Genomic DNA, 21102 nt, shown 5'->3' on the forward strand with positions numbered 1-21102 from the left:
GGGCACTATTCTAACTGCTGAGGATCAAATAGTGAATGAAATAGATCCTAATGAGGTTTATCTGGTAAGTAGACATTAGTAATATCATCCAATATTCATATTATAAGAGATACAATGTGAAGATAATTGTAGCAAAACTACAGTGGAATTAGAATTAGAAAAATAATAAATTTTATGCTTTAATTCTTGCACTTTGTAGTCTGGGGGAAGTAGCCTTGTTTTAATGAAGTAATATTCATACTTTTTAAAATAAAATACAAGGTATATCATGGATGAAATTATGTTTTTTATCAACCAAATGGACAATTAACACTGTTATAAATTATCAGTGCTGGCAATGTTGTGACAAAATAGTCACTATCTAAAAACCTTTTGTTATAAAAAGTCTTAAGTAGACACAAAAATATGTCTTCAATAACCATTAACATTTTTCATCGCTTGTTCTATCCCTCTTTTTTTTGCTAAAATGTTAAAAAGAAATCCCAGATATTGTTATTTCATTCTTATGTGATTCCGTAAGCAACTAAAAAAAAATCACACCCAACAAAATCAATGGTAAGTCTTAATATTATCTAGAACTTGCAGTTTGTATTTCCCTGATTGTCTAAAAAATTTTTTTACACTTGATTTGCTGACATCCAGATCTAAACATGGTCCACCTATTGTATTATTGTCTCATCTCTGCTGTTTCTGTTATTTTTTGGTACCATGGTTCAAACTCATGACCTCACAAATGTGAGGCAAGCACTTGTACCACCGAACTAAACCCACAGCACTCTCAAGTGTCTCTTAATCCGCAGAATCCCCCACTGATCTGCCCTCCCCCACCTGGACAGAGGCCCTGACATTTCTCTTGTGATTTTCCCTCATCCTGAGTTGGGATCATAGTGACAGTGAATTAGTCCTGCATGTTTATTGCCTGGGGACTGAATTTGACTCACATTCAGTTTCAGATTTGTTTGTTTCTTCATAGAGTACATCAGAGAGAAAGAGAGAGAGAGAGAGAGAGAGAGAGAGAGAGAGAGAGAGAGACAGAGACAGAGACAGAGACAGAGACAGAGAGAGTGTAGGTATGTGTTTATGTATGCATGTGGGGTGGGGACACATCCCACAGCATCGTATGAAGCCTTACAGTCTCCTTTGGTGAAGTCAAGGTTGATCCATAAGTCAATGACCTCCCACCTGTAAAGTTTGGGAGAAATTATTTACAACTCTATAAACCTTGGTTTTCCCAACTATAAGGAAAAAAGTGTTTCCAGACCTGCACTGATATGCAATTGCCAGGTTTCAATAATGACAATCCTTCGATCAATTAGGACTAATTTTCCCTCAAAATCATTGTCCTTCAAAATCACTTTCCTTCATCAGGTACCATTAATTGAGAAAATGGTAGTGCTCTTTTTAATCAGAATAAACATCTGGTACATTTCCTAAGACTGAAAGCCTCCCTGCATTAGAGCCAGTAGACAGGGAGAAGTGATTAAGTCCTCTTGGGTTCTAAGCCATACAGCTGGGCACAAGATGACTGATGTCCCTCTCTGTGCAGAGAGGTTTGTTTAGCAGTTTGGCAGTTTAAAAGTCCTCATGTCCTAGATCAGAAGCACAAGAGGAGCTCCAAAAGGGAGGAAAGAGATATTAAAACTTTTATGGGATGGTTGCTTTCATCAAAAGATTCTTCTATATCCCAGCCCCTCAGACAAGCATTGTGTCACATTCTTTTGTGAGGACTGGATGGAAGAAGAATCTTTTAAAAGCCTTTTGCTTATTGATTGTCAGGAACAGACTTCTATTTAAATTTTAACAGTTCTCAGCAAGCTTGCAATTCTGAAGCTTGTGAATAGGCAAGTTCTTCCCAAAGTACTTTTTTTTTTTTTTTTTTTGCTACAAATCAGAGTGCCCATGAGATGGATCGGGTTCATTTGTATTAGTTTTCAGTTTAATCTCTTTTCCTGCCAGATCTTTTATCTTCTAGTAGGGAAGAAAAAGGATAAATAAAGAATTCTGTAGCCTTAACCAGAGAACTGAGCAGAGCCTGAGACACAGAGGAGATTAATAGGCCCCATTGTCAAATCAAACTGGGCAGCAGACCCTTCAAGTCAGGTTATAGACTTTCAAGAGCTGTTTACACTCTGAATGAACAAATGGCTGAGGGTCACAAGGGGCAGAGGGTGGCATTGAGGGCAGAAAAAGTGGTGTCTTAATGTGACTTTGTGTGGCCATAGACCTGAGGATAGATAATCTATGCAGAGAAGAGGTTTGTTTGGCTCATGTTTCTAGTGGTTGGAAAGTCCAAATAGCTTGATGTGGCATTCAATGAGGATCCCAGCAGTGTTACAAAATGGCAAGGAAGGAGAAGGGAAAGTGGGTACAGGTAAAGGGACCAAGGGGACATGCCTACTCTCTTTGTAATCACCTGCACTTGAGATAACCAGTCCAGTCCTACAAGAGTAAGAACTCTCTCCTGCAAGGAAAGCATTAATCCTTAAAGCCCCCAATCCTCTCAGAAGCACCACCTCCCAACACCACCTGCCAACCTCAGTGTGAGAGTTGGTAGAGACCACAGCAGGCAGCATCCTGAGGTCTTCCTGCCCCCACCCCTGGCCTGATAGATCCTTATAGTCAATTGATCATGACAACTATCCTTTTGACTTTGTTCTTTCCTGCACTGACTGTCACTGACTCTATCTGAATGATTAGATGAGTCTTTCCCTTCTAGATACTGTGACATCCAAAGGAAGAGGAGTAAAAGATAAGTTTTGTGGAGTGCTGCAGTCAGGGCTTCTGCAGGAAACAGATGGCACTCTTGAATGAGAATGATTGAGGGGGAGTTTTTAAAGAGTGTTTACAGAAGTGCAAGTGGAGCTCCAGTGACCTGGAGCTGGTGACCTCAGACCTGGCTTGACCCGTGGAACACAGAGACCAGGGGAGTCACAGAACTCAAGAGGTTATGTAGAGCTGCCATGCTGAGCCCAGGACACATGGAAAGTCCAAGGCATCTTTTCAGGGGACACAGCAGAGTCTTGCCCCTGATCTCTTTTTGGTTCTCCAGGGGAGGCCAACACGTGAAACTCCAGCCTACCAGACCACTTGCTTGTGGGCAAGTACCCTCAATGTTGACTTCATACACAAGTAGTTGTGGGAGTTCTGTAGCATTCTCTCCATTTTCTCACCTGTTTTAGGTTTTAATTCATGGTAAAATACACACAACAAAATTTACCCTCTTAATCTTTAAGAGTATAATGATATCAAGGAGATTCGCATTATTATGTGATCATTACCAACATGCATCTCCTGAACTGTTTCATGCAGTAAAAGTGAAATTCTGCACCCATTTCATAGCCTTTTTGAATCGCTAGGACATGGTTCTTGACACAAATTAAAGGAGAAATATATTGTGACTCAGTTTCAGCCTAAGGTTGGCTGGCTATAATATAAAACAAGATGGCAGAGCGACACAGTGGACAAAAAGCTACTCCCTCCATGGCAGCCAGAGGAGGAAGGAGCTCAGGAGGGAAAAAAAAAAAAAACCTTCCAGGTCACACCTCCAGTGTCCTGCTCTTCCCACTGGGCCTCACCTCCTCCCAGCATACTCAGCTGTGGATTCATAATTGGATTAATCAGTAATGTCCCATGATCCAATCACCTTCCAAAAGCCCCCACCTTTGAATATATGAGGCTTTTGGGGACATTATAACTTCTTTAAAGTTTTTTTTTTGCTGTCTGTGAATTGGAATTACATAGTGTTTCTGCTTTTGTGACTGACTTGTCTGACTTACTATATATACTTAAAGTTCATCCATGCTATAGCATGAGTCAAATTCCTTTTTTTTTTAACTAAAGAATACTCCCTTGCATGGATGTACACATTTTGTTTGTCCATTTATCCATCAGCAGCAGACATTAGCTTCCTTCTTTTGGCTGGTGTAGATAATGGTGCTGCGAACCTGGAAGTGCAAAAATGCTTTTAGTTGTTTGGAGCATATATTCAGAAGTTAAATGATGGCTAACTGATGCAATTCTATTTCTAACTTTTTTGAGGAAGTGCCATACTGTTTTCTATAATGGCTGCACCATTTTAAGTTCCCATCAATGGTATACAAATCTTCACCAACACCTGTGATTTTCTAATTTGTTTGATAGTAACTACCCTAATGAGTTGAGATAGTACGTCACTGCAGTTCTGACTTGTCCCTAAGTTTTACAGAAGTTTAAACAAAATCAAACTCTTAAGTGAAAGAGCTCATAACCATTTACATTTTTACCAACATGCAGTCTCTGTGTTTTTCTTGCCATGCACCAGTTGTCTTTGAAATGAAGACTATTTCCATAGAAAAACAGCTTGGCAAGGGAGACCCTGCTCCGTATCAGCCATATGGTATTAGGGAAGGCTCTCTTGTACTCTGTGGTGACAAGCAGCCCTCACTTGTAAGAGAGCCACCTGGAAAACCAGGTTACCATGAGCTGCTTGATATGGAGAGGAGGCTGTCAGACTCCAGCGTGAAGAAAAGTAGGTAGGTCTTTCCTCAGTTAACTGGAGGTACATGAAGTGTGTTTTCAAAGGAAACATAAAGAGAGGGGATCCTCATCAACTGTGATTATCTATGTCACCGGAAAGCCAGAGCCAAGAACACAGAATTGCCCAGCTGGTGGGGAAGACTACATTCCCAGAAAGCCATTTTTGGAAGCAGCTTTATTTGAAATAATTAAAAAGATTCAATCTTTGTAGTCCAACTGGCATCATGCTTCAACACAGTTTAACTTGTGGTAAAGAATTACTCAAGTTAACACATTCTGCATTAATGACAGGCATCTCTGTGTGACATTCAACAGAAGTTGCCTTTGGGGGTCTCATTTTCACTTTGGAGCAATTTGTGGCCACTTTCTGGTGACTGTGGGGAGCCAAGTGCTGGGTATGTTTTAATGGGCTCAAGGAATGCACTGCCACACCACAGGCCACACCACCATGTGCGTCCCAAGCACAGGTCTTCAGGAGTCTTAAGAGATGGCTCTGGTTCCCTGTGTGGGAGTGACATGCTGATGACATTGTCTGCAATTTGAGCAAAGCCCAGCACACTAGCAGGAAGTCTTGCATCAGCTCTCTTGGATCATCTCCAGCATGAGTGAGAGGGACCACAGCACCACCTCAGAGGAATGAGCAAGATGGGTGGATTTCCACATGAATCTCCCACTCTGCATCTCACTTTGCTCTGCACTTGGAAATGTAGTCCAGACATCACTGCGCACCAAGTGGGAGCCAGCAGCGGGTGCTTGAGGTCATGCCAGATTGTGTGTGGTCCAAAGCATCACTCTGAAAAACAACTGAGCCAAGAAGCCTATTTAAACTTTGCAAAGCCAGTGGGTCCCACAGAATCTCCGGAAGCCTACCTTTTAGCAACAGCCCATTTGGCTGAAAGAGTCGCTCCTCCACACCTGCCAGAAAGTGGTAGAAAAATATTCCAGACTTGCTGTGAATCCCATCCCATCTCTCCAGCCAGAGCCACTCAAGGCGTGGTGGTAATGGGTTGCCACACTGCAGATGGGTTGCAAAATGCACGGCCCATCTGTCTTTATCATGCTCATTTCCTCTTTTATTAAAATGTTAATGAATATAGTTTTTATTTATCATTCAGTGACATGTGCAATTCTGGGAGACAAATCTGCAGTCTGCCTAACCATGTGAGCCGACAGAACTTTTTCCAATTATATACTGCACCCAGGATTTAGAAACATTTTCATAATTTCTAAAACACCATATGCAGGTTGAACCTAAAATCGCTTTATCTTTTGACAGCAGCATAGGGATAATATAAGGTGTGCTAGGTTAGAAGTGAGAAGCCAGAGTTCACAGGTTACTGGGCATATGACTTAAGCCTCATCAGATAGGGAATAGCCATTCCCTTTCCTAGCCCTGTCTTGGGACGCAGAAATAATAATCTATGGGCGGGCATTTACATTCATTTATCATTCCAACACAGGATTATGTGCATTTTGAATCTGGTTTGCTCATTCCTTTAGACTCTCCCTGGAAAGTACACCTTTCAGATGTTGGTCCAGAGATGACAGGCATCACCGTGAGTGGCCTGACCCCAGCTCGCACATATCAGTTCCGGGTGTGCGCTGTGAACCAAGTGGGCAAGGGCCAGTACAGCACAGAAACAAGCAGGTGAGTAGAGCCCAAGCCTCTTAAGACAAATACATGTGCGACAGTGAGCAGAGACTGTTCTTTGATCAGCACTTAGGGACACTGGCAAAAACTCAGAGCAAAGAATATCACAAAGAGAGCAAATACATCCCTTAGTACAAGTGAGGGAAACAAGCTGGGTGTTCCTTAACTGCTTGGATGTCTTCGGTTTCTCCTGTGGTACTCTGGCTGTGCCTACACAGATGGCTCCAGTGGCAGAGTCCTCTGTATTCAGGAGATTGGGAGCTTACCCAGACTCCAAGAACTGCTATGGGGAGTACAGCTAGTTTTAGGGAGTCATCTCTGACAAGCTAAGCTCTGAATAGCCTGAGTTGTATTGTAGTTGAGATTTAAATGGCTTTTTTCAAATGTGGGAGTTTAAAACGAAAAATAGTGAAAGAGCCAAAGAAAATGATCTAGAAGGAGCCTTAGCCTCTGGGACGCAAGCAGCTCACTCAGCTGGTGATCCTCTCCTCGTGCTGAGAAAGTGGATTTCTTCAGCCAGAACAGGGCACCTCTGGCATCATCCATATCATTGCCTTACCGATTTGCTCCTCTTGGATGATTGTAACACATCTTTCAGTGAGATCAGCCACATTTCTTGTCACCGATTTTTGCAAAAAAGATCTAGATTCTGCATTGTGGAGAATACTGTGGAGGTCTTCTGTGTCTGGTACTTATCTCTTACCCTCCTCTTCCTTTATTTGTAGGTTGATGTTACCTGAAGAACCACCCAGTGCTCCCCCGAAAAACATCGTGGCCAGTGGGCGCACCAACCAGTCCATCATGGTGCAGTGGCAGCCTCCCCCAGAAACAGAGCATAACGGGGTGCTGCGTGGATATATCCTAAGGCAAGTAGCCCATGCTGGCATTCTAGAGGGTCAGTAGGAAGAGTCAGGTTTCTACTTCACTAAGTGTCTATAGGAGCCAATCAGTAATGTGAAGCCACAGGTCAGGGCCCAGATTCTGCAGAGTCAGGGTACTGTGACAAATTGAAGAGCATGAGTGAATGTGGCTCCTTGCAGAGGTCCCTGTGCATGTCCACACAGAAAGGCTACATTCAGTATCAGTGATTTCGTTTTGGCAGGAGAATGGAGGGGGACATTATGGGTAAGGAAGCAAAGCAGGCTATTTATTCACTGTAAATCCTTTAATTCCTTCTTTACTAGGTGCATAGATTTATTCACTTATAATTCATGCTAACTAATTTGACTTATTTTTGAGCCAGTTGTTACCATATTAACATGCTGCTCAGTTTTATCAGATGTAGCATTTCAAGGAAATCAAAACATCTAACTTTTTTCTTACGAGTTTGCAACATTAGGCATTGGAAATGAAACTGATATATTTTGAGATATAGTATAGGGCAAATGCTCACATCTGCCAGTCACATGTGGTTAAAGAGTCGCTGCCTCAGAAGGGATAGGTGAGCTTCTAAAAATATTGAGACAACCATGTGAGAACTTGGCCCTGTTCAAGAGAAGAAATCTCCTTTGCCAAAACTCCTGCTATTATAAAAATCACATGAATATAATAATTGCACTGGTTTATTGACACAGTAAAAAGAAAAACCTAAGGTAGTATTAAAGAATGATTATTAAATTTCCTCTAATATATTATACTGCTGTGGAAATAATTGTTAATTTTGTCAGCTTTATTGGGGCAAGAACTATTGGCATTTACTATTCCCTTTCTCCAAATGTAGGCCCTGGCCTCACACTGTGCTTATGATCAGTAAATACTGTACTTGGTTAACAAAGGTCTTAAGTAGACCTTTGATTTCTCAGATAAAGGTAAGAAGTCATGAAAGCATTGCTTCTTTAAGTCCATTATCTTTATATTTGAAGGACCACTCGTTCCCAGTATACATATGTACAACCTTCCATACCTCCATGAATGCTATTCATCTCTGTGCATGTAGTATTTGTGTCACAATCAATTCACTGCTACTTTCAAGTGTTTGCTCAGGTCCGTGGATTCTTCAGACCATTGTCTGCTTGAGGTGGCAGAAGTGGCCCATCCCGGAATGTAGGAAGGGCTTCACAGCCCCTGTGGTGTTATACCCCTAGCTGTCCTTCTCCATTTAAAGAAGTCAGAGAAATTGCAAGTCATTCCCTACAAACAGGGCCATGGAATCTGCTCCTGCTGATGCTTCTGGACAGCCCTCTGTTCCCTGACCACCTTCTTAGCCTTTCCATTGCTGTGTGGCTGAGGTTCCTGTCCTTTCCTACCTCACTCCTGTGCATACCCACCTCTAATGAGAACGATTGTCCTGCCCTCCTTGATGGCATCTCCTTCACTTGACATCCTGCAGCCCCTGCCTCCCCTGACTCGCAGAGGGAAAGTGTCCGTAGGCTGTAGCTATCAAGAAGGACTTTCAAGTCATCCCGCAGAAGCAGGCTCGGGATGCAGTGTTAATAATAACATCTCTCTGATGCTATGAGGCCACATCAGGGAAGCACATTTTTCTGTTTTGTGGGATTACTGCTGTTAAAAGGATTTACCACGATGGTGTCAGTAGAGTTGAGTGCCAGAGAAGAGGGCGTCTGTATTTGTTGGGGCTTAAATCAAGAAAACCTTAAAATAGGGGCATGGTATCCAAGGCCTGTGAATATCAAAGTTTTCAGAAAGTAAAGACCCATGCCAAAATGAATTTTCCTGGAAACATCTTCAAATAATCCTCTGGTCTGCAAATCAGCACTCCGTTTGCAAGCATGCATCCTCCAGGGCACAGTCTCTGTCAAAACCGAGGCCCAGTACATGAAGAGCAAATGGAAATAAATCACCTCCATGGCTCTGGCCATAAGAAGTTGTTAGGCTGCGTGGGCAGTAATAAAATATTTATAATAATAGGCAGGGTGTTTCTTTTAGAGGATCAGAGGGTTATGTCCTCTAAAAACATTCTCCTGTTTATTTCTGTATAAAAAATCATGTTGTTCTGGCTGAGCCAGTCTCATGGGCAACATAGCCTACCAGTAAAAAAAGAGGATGCCCTGCAATCCCCTTATTAACTGTGACCTTCTTAGACATCATATGAAAGTTACAAAAGCATCCTGAGCCACTGGTTAGAGTGGGCCAACCTGCCTTTCCAGCAGGGAGTACAGATAACTTTGAAGTAGTGAGTTCTGCTGTTTATTTTCACTGTCTTAGAATGGCATAGAAGAACGTAGTTGGCTTATACAGGACTCCTCTTCATCCTTAAATTTATTTTGTGTCCTTCCATCCTGCCTTCTTTCCTTCTATCATTCTCCTCCTCCTCCTCCTCCTCCTCCTCCTCCTCCTCTTCCTCCTCCTCTTCCTCTTCTTCTTCTTCTTCTTCTTCTTCTTCTTCTTCTTCTTCTTCTTCTTCTTCCTTTTCTTCTTCTTCTTTTGTAGTAATGTTGGGATAGGAACCAAGGTCTTTGCACTGAGCTACATCTTAGATTTTTATTTTTATTTTAAGACAGAATCTTGCCAAGTTAAGTTGTCCAGGCTAGGTTCAAACCTGAGATTCTTCTGCCTCAGCCTGCCAGAGTGGTGGGATTACAGGTATGCACCATAGATTTCCTGTCTTACAAGTTAGAGTCATCTCTCCCATGCTTCAATAGAAGAGCATACTTAAAACATTTCCACATCCCTTCCCATCATCCATTGTTTCATTCATTCTTGCAACAGCTGGGATGAAATGCTCTTACTCTAATTTCCATTTTGAGGAGGTGGAAACAAAGCTTAAAGACGTTCAGAATTTGCCTGAGGTCACCCAACTCATAGTGGCTAAACAGGGACTCCACCTCAACCTTCCCAAGTCAATTTCTTTCCTTTTTTATGGAATGTTTATTGTCTAGTGATGGGTACACAGGAGTGAGCCCTTTCTACATAGCGTTAGTCACTATATCCCATTGGCTTTGGGTCAGTGATGGCAAACCTTTTTGAGCTTTCAGCGATACAAAGAGAGTGCTGTGGCATGCATACCATAAGTTCACCGCCACTGTGGGCAGCTCTCGGTAGCAGTCACGTGCCCAGGCTACTCTGATGTGGATGTGGAGCCAATTTTTTTAATTTAATTTATAATTTCTAAATTGCTAATTGTCCTCAGTGCCATTTATGTTTAAAGTTCTTCATTTGTATGGGAATTTAAATGGAAATGCCTGTCACATGGGTTAGTCCGTGCCAGGCCCAAGCTGCAGCCATGTCCTCCCTTCAGGCAAGAGACTAAGGGAAGCCTGAGCCTTTTGCATTTAGGTGCTCTCAGCTCTTGACTATCTATGTTGCCCCCCACCCAAACCAGCCTCACCAAGTACAAATCTCTAACAAGAGAGGGTGAAGGAATGCTGCCAAAAAATTCTGATTTTTATGCAGAAACTTCTCTCGTCTTCTGCCTGCTTCCTTATTACATGTTCCGCTGTCATTCTCTTTAGAAGATTGTTTTACATAGAAGGAACTGAATTTTGAGTTCTTTGATTTTTTCCAATAGTGATGGCCTTACAGATGCACCTGTCCACACTCACCTTTCTCAGCTATGTTCCTTCATGCAAAGGTGCCCTGCCCTGGGGACAGGCAGCACCGTGGAGGAAGCTGGGAATCCCAGCAGGCCGTGACAAGTGAATGAATATATTGCTGCTACTCTGGTTTTGGTTCCCTCATCAATCATTTCCCCTTTCTATTTATCAAACAAAGCCACATTCTTTGAGCAGTTATGTACCACTTTTGGGGTAAAAATTAGATGTTTTTGAAAGCTTCAGGATGACTAGGAAATCACCTATATTGCACATATCTTTTGTCTTGCCCTGGGGACTGGTCTAGAAAAGCTCAACAAATTAACTGAGTTAGTTCAGTACATTAACTTCTATAAACTGAATCATAGAAGAATGTTTGCTAATCAAAATTATATTCTAAAAGTCCTTTCATAGTACAAAGCAATTTCCTAATTTATGCATTTTCTGAGTGCAGAGTTGCATAAGTCACCTTTTTAATAAACATGATGTTAAATTTCTGGCTTTAATAAACTAAAGAGCATGCTCCCCAGGCACTCACTAAGGTCCCTAAAAAGCGCCATGTCATATTAGCAAAGAATTTCCATTTAAGAATGTTAACACCTTCTCAAAGCCACTTATTCTCATTCTGGGATACACTTGGAGGAACCAAAACTCCTAGATAGTAACAGAATCACATCTTAGCCCATAAATGTCAAGAAGTCACATGCTTTCTGCTTCTTGATGTTTCCTTACATTGCAGTCACAAGGGGATGATGTTTCTCAAGCCCCTATGGATATCATGTTTAGAGTTTTGGGTAGTCAGTCACTGTACACTCTAGACAAGTTACATTTTAAAAACTATTGTTTTAAGTTACATTTAAAAAACTATTGTTTTTCTGTAACCGTAATACATTGAAATAGCTGTTACATTATGCCCAGAAATTATAATCAGTGTGAGAGTAAAGTATACCTTTTTACATAGTTAAATTAACAAGTGGTGTTATCTGGGGCTGCCTCCTCAGTTCTGTGTGTATCTGTTTACCTCAATTTTCCTCTAACAGAATAGCCACAGTAGCTCCTACCTGAGCTATTTCTTTGCTGTCATGGGCTTCTTTCTGATGCAGGTACCGCCTAGCAGGACTGCCTGGGGAACATCAGCAGAGGAATATCACCAGCCCGGAAGTGAATTACTGCCTGGTAACAGACCTGATCATCTGGACACAGTATGAAATCCAGGTGGCTGCATACAATGGGGCTGGCCTGGGCGTCTTCAGTAGGGCTGTGGCTGAGTACACCTTACAAGGAGGTAAGCTCGCTTTCCAGAAGTCCCAGGCTATGGAGTCTGAATCAGGAGTGGAGTTTGTGAAGTTTGACTGGAGTGTGTTGGGATAAAATTAAAGGATGCAGTCTCCTAGGAAGCATTTAAAAGATTACCACTCTCTTTACTTATTTCTAAACTGGAGCAATGTGATAGAAAGGTTGCAAATAATGTCCCGCCTGCATTTTTCTAGGTAGCAAAAGCAGAACATACCTAGGAACATCCTTTATTAGTGTACCTATTCCTGAAAGGGTTGCAGAAGTAAACTTTTCTAAATGAAGATAAGTGTCTGGTTTTCAGTAAATCTGCCAGTGGAGTTCTGTGTGATGCTGTGATTGTCTTTAAAAGAGAATGATTATAATTTTATTTTTAATGATGGAATATGAATATTGGTAATGGAAGTCTCAACTCTGTTCCTTTTTTTTTTTTAGCAATTTATTAGATAGATGAAAAACCTCCACACCCCTGAAAAAATGACCAGATAGAATGTCAAAAAGCCACTGGATATTAAATATATGTGTTAAGGCCTAGCTGTTATTTAAAGTCTTTCCACAGCATCTAACCTCACCCCCTACCTTCTCCCACATTGTGTCTCAGCCCCAGCAAGAGTTGGCTGACTGGGACACTTTCTCTCCACCTACATTTCATCATTATTGTTCTGAGCAGTAATAAATAGACCCTTTCTTGACATACTGCATTTGTCCTGCAGCAGCCCACATCCTTGCCCAGGGAAGTAATTTATCCACAAAATCTAAAATCCTTTTTCCATTCAGCGATTTATACCTTCTTCTATTCACAGGTGTGATTTTATTTGCTTAGGTATTTTTATGGCTGCTAGGCCCTGACCTTCTTCAAATGATAAGGTTTCTAACTGCCCACTTCTCTCCCCAAATCATGCCTGAGACCTAATGTTCCTTGATATTACATGCTGTTATTATCATCCCTTATTGATTGGCTGTCTGTTGTCATCCCCAAGTCCATAAATCCTCCTTTATAAATTAAGTGCAGTCAGTTCCGCTGGCACAGTGACTAGCAGAAATATTAAAATGCAGGGCAGCTAGGAAGGACTTGTCCATCTGCAGGTAATTCTAGATTACTCATTTGAAGAGGAAAATAACTGAAAACTTGGACAATGAATGTTTGCTTTAATTAGTCTATTTAATAAGATAACAATAAACTTGAAAACAGTTAAAATGACTAATGTTGCTATTACTAATCCCCTATTATTATTAACTGTGACTGCCTTGTTTTATTATCGGTGCATTTGAATTCTGTGTAGAGCACAGGAAAGCAGGTTTCACCTTGATTAAGAGGGCCTTTTAGGCTTCAGACTTTGGCTTTCATGCAGCTGGCATTGGGGAGTCACTAAAGGCATAAGAGCTGTGAGTGACATGATTAGAATGTTGTATCTGAAGATGGATCTGTGCAAGGGAGATGGAAGCAGAATGAAGGCAGCACCTCCAGAGATGTCAAAGCAGTAACTTGACTGTGCAGTGGGAGGAGCTCCTGTGTCTACTCTGCCCTGATAGCTGGCACTGAAGATGGATCAGGATAGGCCTTTGGATGGTACTTTCAAAATAGTTCCCGTGTATCACCCTGCAATTCTCTAAAGGAATGTTGCTCAGTTTCACAGCCTCATCTGATACTTCCTGCACAGGAGAACTGCCCGTAAAAACAGATTGTTTGCCTAGACCCTTCCTGCAATTGCCTGCAATTTACAGAATACAACAGGGCATGTTGTGCCTCCAATCACTTATGCATAAAGAACTGTATGTTGGTTAACATCAACTTAGTATGAATCACATGGGCCAGCACATAATGAAACCACCTTCCAGTCCTTGGAGTGAATACCACTGTTATCTGTCATTAGCAGTCCTAATAACAGTGAGACTTCTCTTATTAGGTATGATTGGGAATGATCTGGAGGGCCAGGAGTGATGAAGTCACTGGAGTATCTTTGGCTCCCTGAAAGACTTTGCTTTCCTCATGGATGAAGGCCAAACTTCTATTCCATTTTTGTTTACATCCAGTTCTTCCTCTGTTTTTGCTAACTACTCAGAGATAATACTGGTGGCCAAGGACACATGGCAGGTTCCCATTTGCATCCCTTCTAGATCCTCGAGGTCTTTCCTTTACCTTGATGTTTGATGCTAAGTTTGAAACATGGAACCCAGAATTCAACAGGCTTCAGGCCTGACTTGTTTCTTGTCTTCAGTCATCATGTAGCATTTTTGTTTTGATGCTCTCATGGACTTCTCCATGTATACATGGCTTCCCTGTACACATACCATGACCATCTTTGCTGTCCCCAGCCCAAGCCTTGTGTGAGGAGACTTCCTTGTATGGGTTTCAGGAACACAGCAGAGTCTGTCGTTTCTACCAGGGACTCAGCCTTTTCCTCTGCATGTTTCCCACTTCATTGTGTTCTGCAGGACTGTAAATGCCCTGCGTTTTCTGTGGTTCAGTCACTTCATGTTCTTTCTGAGCCACTGAAAGAATTTCTTAAGACTATGACAGCTTCAGAGATGTCCCCAGGAAGTACCTGCCCACCCAACCCAGCTGGCTCAAGGGAAGCATTGAGCCCCAGGACAAATCAGGGGTGATAATACTTACTAATCATAGTGTGTAGACACGTTCTGGATTTGGCTGTGGCACTAACCCCAAGTTCATTGTAGTGTTTACACCTTCCATGCTATAAGGGTACCTGTAAAGAAAGGAACAGGAACACACTCTGAAAATGACACACACACCAGTGGCAGTACTGTTGTCCTCTGTTTTTCTAATATGACAGCAACTAGTATGTTCTGTTGTATTTGAAAGTTTCTACATTAATTGTCTTACAGAAAGAGATTTAGGGTTATTCCATCTGCTAACAGTAGAGTCAGATACACACATTCAGGAACCGTCATGAGCATCTACTATGTGCTGGGAGCTATGGATCGGGCCTTGTCATAGAAGTAGAGGAAACACCAAGCATGATGTCAGCTTTGGGGTATCTGGGGAGGCCCCACAGGTGAGGTAGAGGGAAGGTGGGGCCAGGGGAGAACTAGCAAGGTAATCAGCCTCGCTTGTGTGGTTTCTCATTCACCCACAAGTCAGAGGCACCAGACATGTGCAGAAGGTCCCCTGTCAGGACACTCAGGCCATAGACATGAAAGTCACCATTAAAGAAGGGCTGATTGGGATCTCAGAGGCGGGGCCGTGGAGTGGAGTAAATTTGCAATGTTGGTTAGAAAGGATGTCTAGCTGCTAGAAACAGACTACATGGGATAGCACCTTAAACAGAATAAAGATATGTCTTTATTTTTCTCATGTAAGACAAGCAGGCAGTGGGGCATAGGTGGAGGGTTATGAGGGCAGCTCCAGGGTCAAAAAAGAATCTTTTGTCTTTTTGCCTTCCCATCTTTAGAATTTGCCTCATGGTCACAAGCTGACTACTGCAGTGACAGCCCTCATGTCCACATGCTGGAAGTCAGGATAGAGGGAGAAACAGAGTTATACCTCTTCGCCAAGTATATTCACCTTTAAAGGTCTTTTTTAGAAGTTTCATGACTTCTGTTTACAATTCATAGAAGTCTTTGTGCAGGGTAAGCTGAAAATGTAGTCTTTTCACAAGTATGTTTCTGTCTGTTGCCTGGGGAGAGAAGGGGATGGAGGTGCAGTTAGCACTTCCTGCCTTACTCTCTAAGATGACCTGCTGAGTAGTAAGCCAGGGGTTCCACAGTTTCTAAGTATGAAACTGCACCACCTCTGAATGTTGGCTGCCCGGGAGGGAGCAAGTGCCAAAAGGCCTAGGGAATTAGTAGGGCTGTAGAATTACAGCTCCTCTAGGCCCATGACTCCAGCCGGTTCCCCAGAGTGCCCTCAAGCTTGGCTCTAAGGCCAGGTGAGCTGGTGGGCAGTAGCTGAGCAGTGTTTCCCTGCCTCTGGGAACCTGCTTTGCATTCTTAGAGTATTCTACAATTGTGACCACTGAGAGTGGGCTGAGCAGGTCCTTCAAGATGAAGGAGTAATTGAAATGCCTGCGTAGAAGGAGGAAAAGAATAATTCATAAAATTAACTACTTATCAGTTTAATTCAGTAAATTATTGGAATGCACCAAAATGTAATCTGATGATCCATCAGATGATCCTAAGAAAGGCAAAAGGTGTTCAGGCTGGGTAGGGAAGGAGGACATTTCTGTCCAGTCAACTTGATTCTCCTCTCTCATCCAAATGGTAGGCTTGGTCCACTAGGGGAAGGAGTTGTAATTCATTTTGACTCTATAGACTCTTGGATGGAGCCCTCTGGAGAAGGTATAAGACCACAGGGAAGCCATGCACTCACACAGTCGATCAATGGACATGAAATTTGTTAGGAGCTACTCTCAGAGAGAGATCATAAATGATGCAGCACTGGCCTGAGGTGAGGAGAGCATAGGGCACAAGAGCTGCACAATTGGTACCAGTATCAAGAAACAGCAACAAAACACTCATTTGTACCAGCCCCATTTCTAGTACACATACACTTGTCTCAGATGTGTTTCCTTCCAGGAAGCTCCTTAGGAAAACGAAGCAAATTGTTTCTGCCCTGAATTCAGCTGTGTGATATTGTGCCTTGAAGTCTCAAATCCACTGCTCACCTCCCCTGAGCCCCAGATTCTTTTGAACCCCAAATATTATTGAGATGTTTTAGAAATGTAGGGTTCTCCACGGTAAAGCTCTGTACAGACTCTGGATAAGGCCTGGTGCTTAGGCCTGCAGGAATTGGCTGATACATACTTTCTAACTTTCCCAACTTTTCATATCCTCCTCCATCCACTATCCCCATTATCTTGTCCGCCAGTCTCATTTAATAGATTTTATTAGCAGCGCCTCCCCGACCTTTTCTTCTCAAGGCATTTTAAACCAGACATATTAACTTACAAGTCGAGCAGCACAGCTCTAATATGACTTCAGCCATGTGAACTCTCAGTGGGGTGAGAGGAAAGGTTGGCTGGACCACAGAAACTGTGGCCTCAGATTCCACCCTACTCAGAGCGTGCCTGTCAGAGTTCCATCACAATGACCCAAGAGGAGATGAGAAATAACTCACATTTACTTGAGAATTTCACTACACTCCCAGAAATCAATATGCTTTGGGCTTCAGGTGGGAAAAACCATAGTGTGTAGGTTCTGCAGATAAAGTGCCTAGTGTAATTAAGAGCATCTTTCTTACTGCCAGTGTCTGCTTCAGCAATTTTCTAATCATGTGGAGTGGGAGGGAAGGGACTGAGTCACTGGACACCACCCATGCTTCACATTCAGGGCTGATTCAGTGTTTGGCTCACGTGTTCAATTTTGGTCAAAATTGTTCTAGTACCCATGAAAGGCACCTGGAGAAATATTGCAGCCTTGCCTGTCCTTGGGTGAGCCTGAGTATGTACTCCTCTGTGTTAGCACAGAAACTATAATAGATTATGGTTACATCCTGAAACAAACCCATGCAGATGAACAAACTCCTAGTATCCTTTTTAAAATGCATCTATTAAGATGCAGATGCAGATTTTTATATAAATGGTCCAAAGACAAATTACACCATAAATCATCATTTTGGGTGCCCCAAGCTTTTAATTTTTTTCCCTCTGATTTTGTTTCTTTCATCATTTTTCTTCTTGTAACAGGTATGTTTGTGCTATAATGACTTATTCTGGTTTCAGAACATTACCTTATAATGAAAGAGAAATATTTCGTATTTTAAAAGAAATGGAGAAAACATTTGGTTATCCACATTTCTAAAACATTAGCAAAAGCTCCTAAGTGCTCACTTGGGCTTTAAAAGGTTTCCTAAAGTAAGGATTATAAATGAACACTGTTTGCAAGCCTGTTCTTATCTCCTCTTGGGAAATTCTCAATGTGGCATTAAATGACACTGCACAAAAGATTTGTTTCTCAATCCCTAAGACTTTCTAGGCCTTAGGCTTTTCCTACAGAACAGGATAATGTTCCAGATTCTGCCAGCATTACCTAAAACACTAAGTAAAAGCTGAACCAAATAGATATGGGATGTTCCATTAGGTATGGGCTTAATTTTGCCTTTCAGAGTTTACAGGAAAGGAAAGGGAGGAGAGCAGCATTTTAGGAAAAGCCTCTATAAATGGTTTTCATTTTGCTGCACTCTGCATTTAAACTCATTATCTTACTTCATTTATCCCCAATAGTCATGTGGGACAGACGTACTATTCCTGTGACACAGAGAAACTAATGGAAGCTCATAGAGGTAACTTATCTCAGGAAGTCATACAGCTAGAAAGTGCTGGAAAAGACTGTAGTTTAAACCTTGGTTATCTACGCTCCAAGTCCATGCCCTTACTTCCGTGATCTACCATTACTAGAACTTGCTTTCCTTTTTCATTCTGTATGTATCAAGTGTGGCAAAAATTACCTCAGGCTTTCGCTGCAGCCCGTATATGAAATTTTTAAAAATGAGATCTCATCTCACCTATGCTCTCATGGCAGGTAGGTATACAGAGGCCATTTTTATTTTAATTCATGATAAACAAATCCATTTACACTGAAATCCACATATACATATACCCCAAAACAAAAAATGTATTAAAAAAGATAGCTTCCCTCATCATATATGACCTTTGATGTTTTTATCCTGTTGCATTGCTTTATTATGTAAAAGTGCTGGTGTGACAGTGAATTTATTTCTTGATCTGTGAATCATTTGTGACCTAAGGTTTAAAGAATGCTGGATTCAAGGATGCAGGGTATTTAGCTTCGACTGAACTTAGGATTCAAAGCTCTGGGTTATAAGGCCTGTCTTGGGTGTCTTGAAACAAACTGGGGTCTGAGTGGGCATGTGAACAAGGGCTATCAGCCTAGCGCAGAGCTCAGATTCAGAGGATGAAGCGGGTGGCTTGGTTCCAGCATCTGTGTCCTGCAGGTGACCTTGTGGGAAAGAGTACTTCTAGGACTTGCCCCTCAGCTGTCATTAGAAGACTTTGGGGAAAATAAAAGCCATCTTAAATTATGATGACTGACATATTAGGTTGTGATGTACAGAACTGTGTTTCCTACTAGCCTGGCAACTCTTTGAGGGCTACGGTAGTGTCTGATTTGTCTTTTTTGTATCTGTGTCCCCAAATCTAAGCCAAATGCCTGACATATAGAACATTAACAGGTATCTGATTGAGACAGAATATACATACAGTAGTTTCTATCTCCCTCCCTGGTACTCTACCAACATAGTCCCACATTTAGCCCCATGTTTGCCTTCTTTCCTGGGTCTTCTCATTTTCTTGAAAGCTTCAGTGTAAGCAACTCTGAGCACTGCCACAAGTAGACTGGCCCCTTCATGTCTTTTCTACATCCTGCCATTCAGAAGCCAACCTGCCTAGTGCTTCCCATGAGAAACCTGAACAGCTTAGGGGTTAACCTCAGAATCTTCCCCCCTGCTCTAAAGGCACACCAGGAAACAATATGCATGAGCCTGCCATCCAGGTTGACCAGGTGGTGCACTGCAGAGGACTCAAGGCTATGACACTGGTCCCAAAACTATCCACAAGCATCTGTGTGTGGAAATGCAGTTTAGCCCAAGGCTGCTGTGCAGCACTGGTTGGGATAAGAAAGGAAGCACTGAAAAAGCAAAGATTGGATACATGAAGATGGGATATATCTTGGAATCTTTAAGTTGGGATTACATCAGTCTGGAAGGGATGCACAATAAGCAAGATGCAGAAGTCAACCATTCCTACTACCAGAAGAGGGTTAGGAAAAGGAAAAGTAGGAGACACCAGCTCAACAAACTTAAAAGCTACAGATGCAAAATCAACCCAGAAGCACCCTCACCAACACACACACTCACAACCAATGGCCAGCCATGGCCCTTTACTGAAAAGCTCAGTGTTTGGCACGTGTGCAAATATTTTCAGGAATGAAACTGGTTTCATTCAGAATAGAAATACTCTTCTGTCTTCTTGTCCCTGTCCTGCTATAGGCTTAGAGGCATGGGCTGACCCAGCAGGGTCTGCGAACAGCCTGTTCAGGCTGCCTGCCTCACCCCCTCACCATGTTACCCACAGCCTGACAACCGGACCCACAATCTTCTTCTGAATGCATGACAGTCAGAAAAAATAAGTTGGAAATGGACACGCAGAACTTTTTAAGTGTAAAACTATTTTTTTAGAAAGTCAATAAAAATGATTCTCACGATTACTTGTCAAATATTTGTTATCCTAATAACAGATTAGAAATGTTTGACATAGTAAGAACATATTGGTGTATCAAAACTGCAAGAACCTTTACAATGCAAGAACTCAGCCTTAGCCAATAATGATCTGAAATTAATGGGAACAGCCGACACACACATTGTAATATATATATCCACTGGTAATGTGTAGTTATTCTTCCACATAATGAGCTTGCTTCTCCCATTTGAAAGGCATGTACATTTAATTCTGCTGGATTACCTGGAGAGGAGACATGGATGCCCATGAATTCCCATTAAGTTTTGGATAGGCACTTTAGTACCTCATGTTATAAATTGTACACTTTTAGGTCAATGAAAACAAGGTGTGCAGTTCTGGCAGTGTCATAAAGGAATGTCCCATGACATGACATTGCCAGCCAGTAGCTGTGTATGCAATTGCACTGCATGTTGTACAGCTGTGATGAGCTCGCACCATGAAATGGGAGCAGAAGTCACAGGACTCCTTTCTAGACAGTGTGAGTCTAGTGCCAAGAGGGACTGCATCCTGCCCCACAGAAGCCCACCCACTCAAGTGCCTCCTGCTGGCCCTCGAACTGGAACTCCAAATGGGAACCAGTCTGTGCAGGAGCCTGAATCTGGCACCTTTCAAATACTAGCCAGGGTTACTGCCTTCTGAATGGTCACAGGAACCCTCCAGAAAAACTGACACTGCTGGAGAGCAAGGAAAGATTTTGTGTTTAGACCCTGAGATTTCATGGTTTATCTGAAACAGATAAAGTTGCATTGTTGTCCAATAGGGATGGAAAGTAAGCACAATGGGCTATAATCATATAAATATGTATAACTGACATGATTGACATGTAAATTTAAATTTTTATGCAATCTTATATATTTATATTATGTGAACTAAATTGTATTTAAATTTATATAAATATGCATGCCCTCAGTGACCCACCTCCCCTGACTAGGCTTCA

The 21102-nt window shown here is 42.1% G+C and overlaps 1 protein-coding gene across 2 annotated transcripts in view; it reads left to right on the forward strand.

The window, feature by feature from the left end:
* The window catches only part of Sdk1 (sidekick cell adhesion molecule 1), an 892505-nt gene that overhangs the window by 694170 nt on the left and 177233 nt on the right, over positions 1-21102 (forward strand). For both annotated transcript variants that reach the window (XM_063234098.1, XM_063234100.1), the window contains 3 exons: positions 6016-6163; positions 6892-7032; positions 11760-11941. In XM_063234098.1, the coding sequence (XP_063090168.1) occupies positions 6016-6163; positions 6892-7032; positions 11760-11941 (471 nt within the window). The remainder of the gene's footprint in view (positions 1-6015; positions 6164-6891; positions 7033-11759; positions 11942-21102) is intronic.

Source organism: Cavia porcellus, unplaced genomic scaffold, assembly GCF_034190915.1.
Source record: "Cavia porcellus strain 051 isolate PalLab524CR breed Dunkin Hartley unplaced genomic scaffold, mCavPor4.1 scaffold_23, whole genome shotgun sequence".
NCBI classification, from domain to species: domain Eukaryota; kingdom Metazoa; phylum Chordata; class Mammalia; order Rodentia; family Caviidae; genus Cavia; species Cavia porcellus.